At 45.1% G+C, this 1,601-nt stretch overlaps 1 protein-coding gene across 1 annotated transcript in view; it reads right to left on the bottom strand.

Annotated features, from left to right (window-relative positions):
* Positions 1–1,340, bottom strand: part of LOC131371075 (protein wntless homolog) — a 3,506-nt gene extending 2,166 nt beyond the window's left edge. Inside the window, exon 1 of the mRNA XM_058418827.1 lies at positions 962–1,340. Within this exon, the coding sequence (XP_058274810.1) occupies positions 962–1,065 (104 nt within the window). The 5' untranslated portion in view covers positions 1,066–1,340. The remainder of the gene's footprint in view (positions 1–961) is intronic.
* Between the last annotated feature and the right edge of the window lie 261 nt (positions 1,341–1,601).

Genomic DNA, 1,601 nt, shown 5'->3' with positions numbered 1-1,601 from the left:
AAATCATCTTCCCGTGACTGCCTGAAAGCTTCCTGCCTCCCGGGACTGCCGAGGGGCAAGTCAGAGCAGTGGACAGACAAACTGGATATGAAGGTGTTGGAGTGTAACATGGAGGACGAGTGGAGAGAGAGAGAGAGAGAGAGAGAAAAGAGAGCAAAAATGACAGGAAAGAATGAAACACTCTCATGCGGTTAGTATGAACCCCACAATGTCAATTATTTTCCCACAACTCAGATCTGGAAGTGTTTTTTCCCCAACCTCATTAATACACTATATTGCCAAAAGTTTTGGGACGTCTGTCTTTACATGCCCATGAATGTAATATGGAGTTGTCTCGCCCTTTGCAGCTATAACAGCTTCATCTCTTCTGGGAAGGCTTTCCATAAGGTTTAGGAGTGTGTTCATGGGTATTATTGAGCTTTCCTCTAGAAGCGTGGTCATTTGTGAGGTCAGGCACTGATGTTTGACGAGAAGGTCTGTCTCACAGACTCCACTCTAATTCATCCCAAAGGTGTTCTATGGGGTTGAGGTCAGGACTCTGTGCAGGCCAGTCAAGTTCCTCCACACCAAACTCACTCATCCATGTCTTTATGGACCTTGCTTTGGTCACTGGTGTGCAGTCATGTTGGAACAGGAAGGGGTCATCCCCAAACTGTTCCCACAAAGAGCATGAAATTGTCCAAAATGTCTTGGTATGAAGCATTAAGAGTTCCTTTCATTGGAACTAAGGAGCCAAGCCCAACACCTGAAAAACAACACCAGAATTCAATGATCTGGAGGGGTGTCCCAAAACTTTTGGCAATATAGTGTATCTCAATTAGGTATATAGCGTGAGACAGGTACTGAGGTAGAGGTGCTGAGGACGGGGTATCGATTGAGGATAGAGTCACGAGGATGAGGTAGGTATTGAGGATGGTACGTTTAGAAGTATTGAGGCAAAGGTACATAGAAGGAATCTTACTTCTCCAGCAGGACGGGCGGTCTCGTCATCATGGTAATCCTCCTCCAGTACCAGATTATGATGATGAGGATGCTGGGAGTGAGGAAGGTCTTCATGGTGTACATTCAATCTCAGAAGCTCAGAGACGGACGTTAGATGGAAATGTGGAGAGAATGTAGGAGAAAAATAGGAAAGAAATTATGGAAATGTAGCACAAACACAACGGATCGTTTTCTCACCACCAAGCGGATGTCTTTGATCTCGCCGATTCCCACGTTCACCTTTTTGCGCTCGTTCACCGGCAGCCTGATGTTCACCAGGTAGTATTTGTGGGACACTGTGCCGACCTCCATGAAGGGCAAGAGGTCACACTCATAGTAGCGACCCTCGTTCTCTATGATCTGGAGAAGAGAAAGAAAAATGAATCAAAGGAATCATTTAACGACTCAGAATCATGTTTCATTTTATAAGAGACAAATGACAAGGTAAATGTAATTAAATAACACACACACACACACGGCCCAGCGTGAAGACCTTTCATGACTTCATCCAAAGGTCACGATTCTACTAAAAACCTTCAGCATTAGTGAGGTTTGGGGCAGAGGTCTGTGTGTCTATGTGTGTGTGTGTGTGTGTGTGTGTGTGTGCGTTTAAAGGTACA

Source organism: Hemibagrus wyckioides, linkage group LG20 (assembly GCF_019097595.1).
Source record: "Hemibagrus wyckioides isolate EC202008001 linkage group LG20, SWU_Hwy_1.0, whole genome shotgun sequence".
In the NCBI taxonomy this organism is placed as follows: domain Eukaryota; kingdom Metazoa; phylum Chordata; class Actinopteri; order Siluriformes; family Bagridae; genus Hemibagrus; species Hemibagrus wyckioides.
Note: the sequence above shows the minus strand (reverse complement) of the source record. Positions and strands in the feature narration are given on the sequence as shown.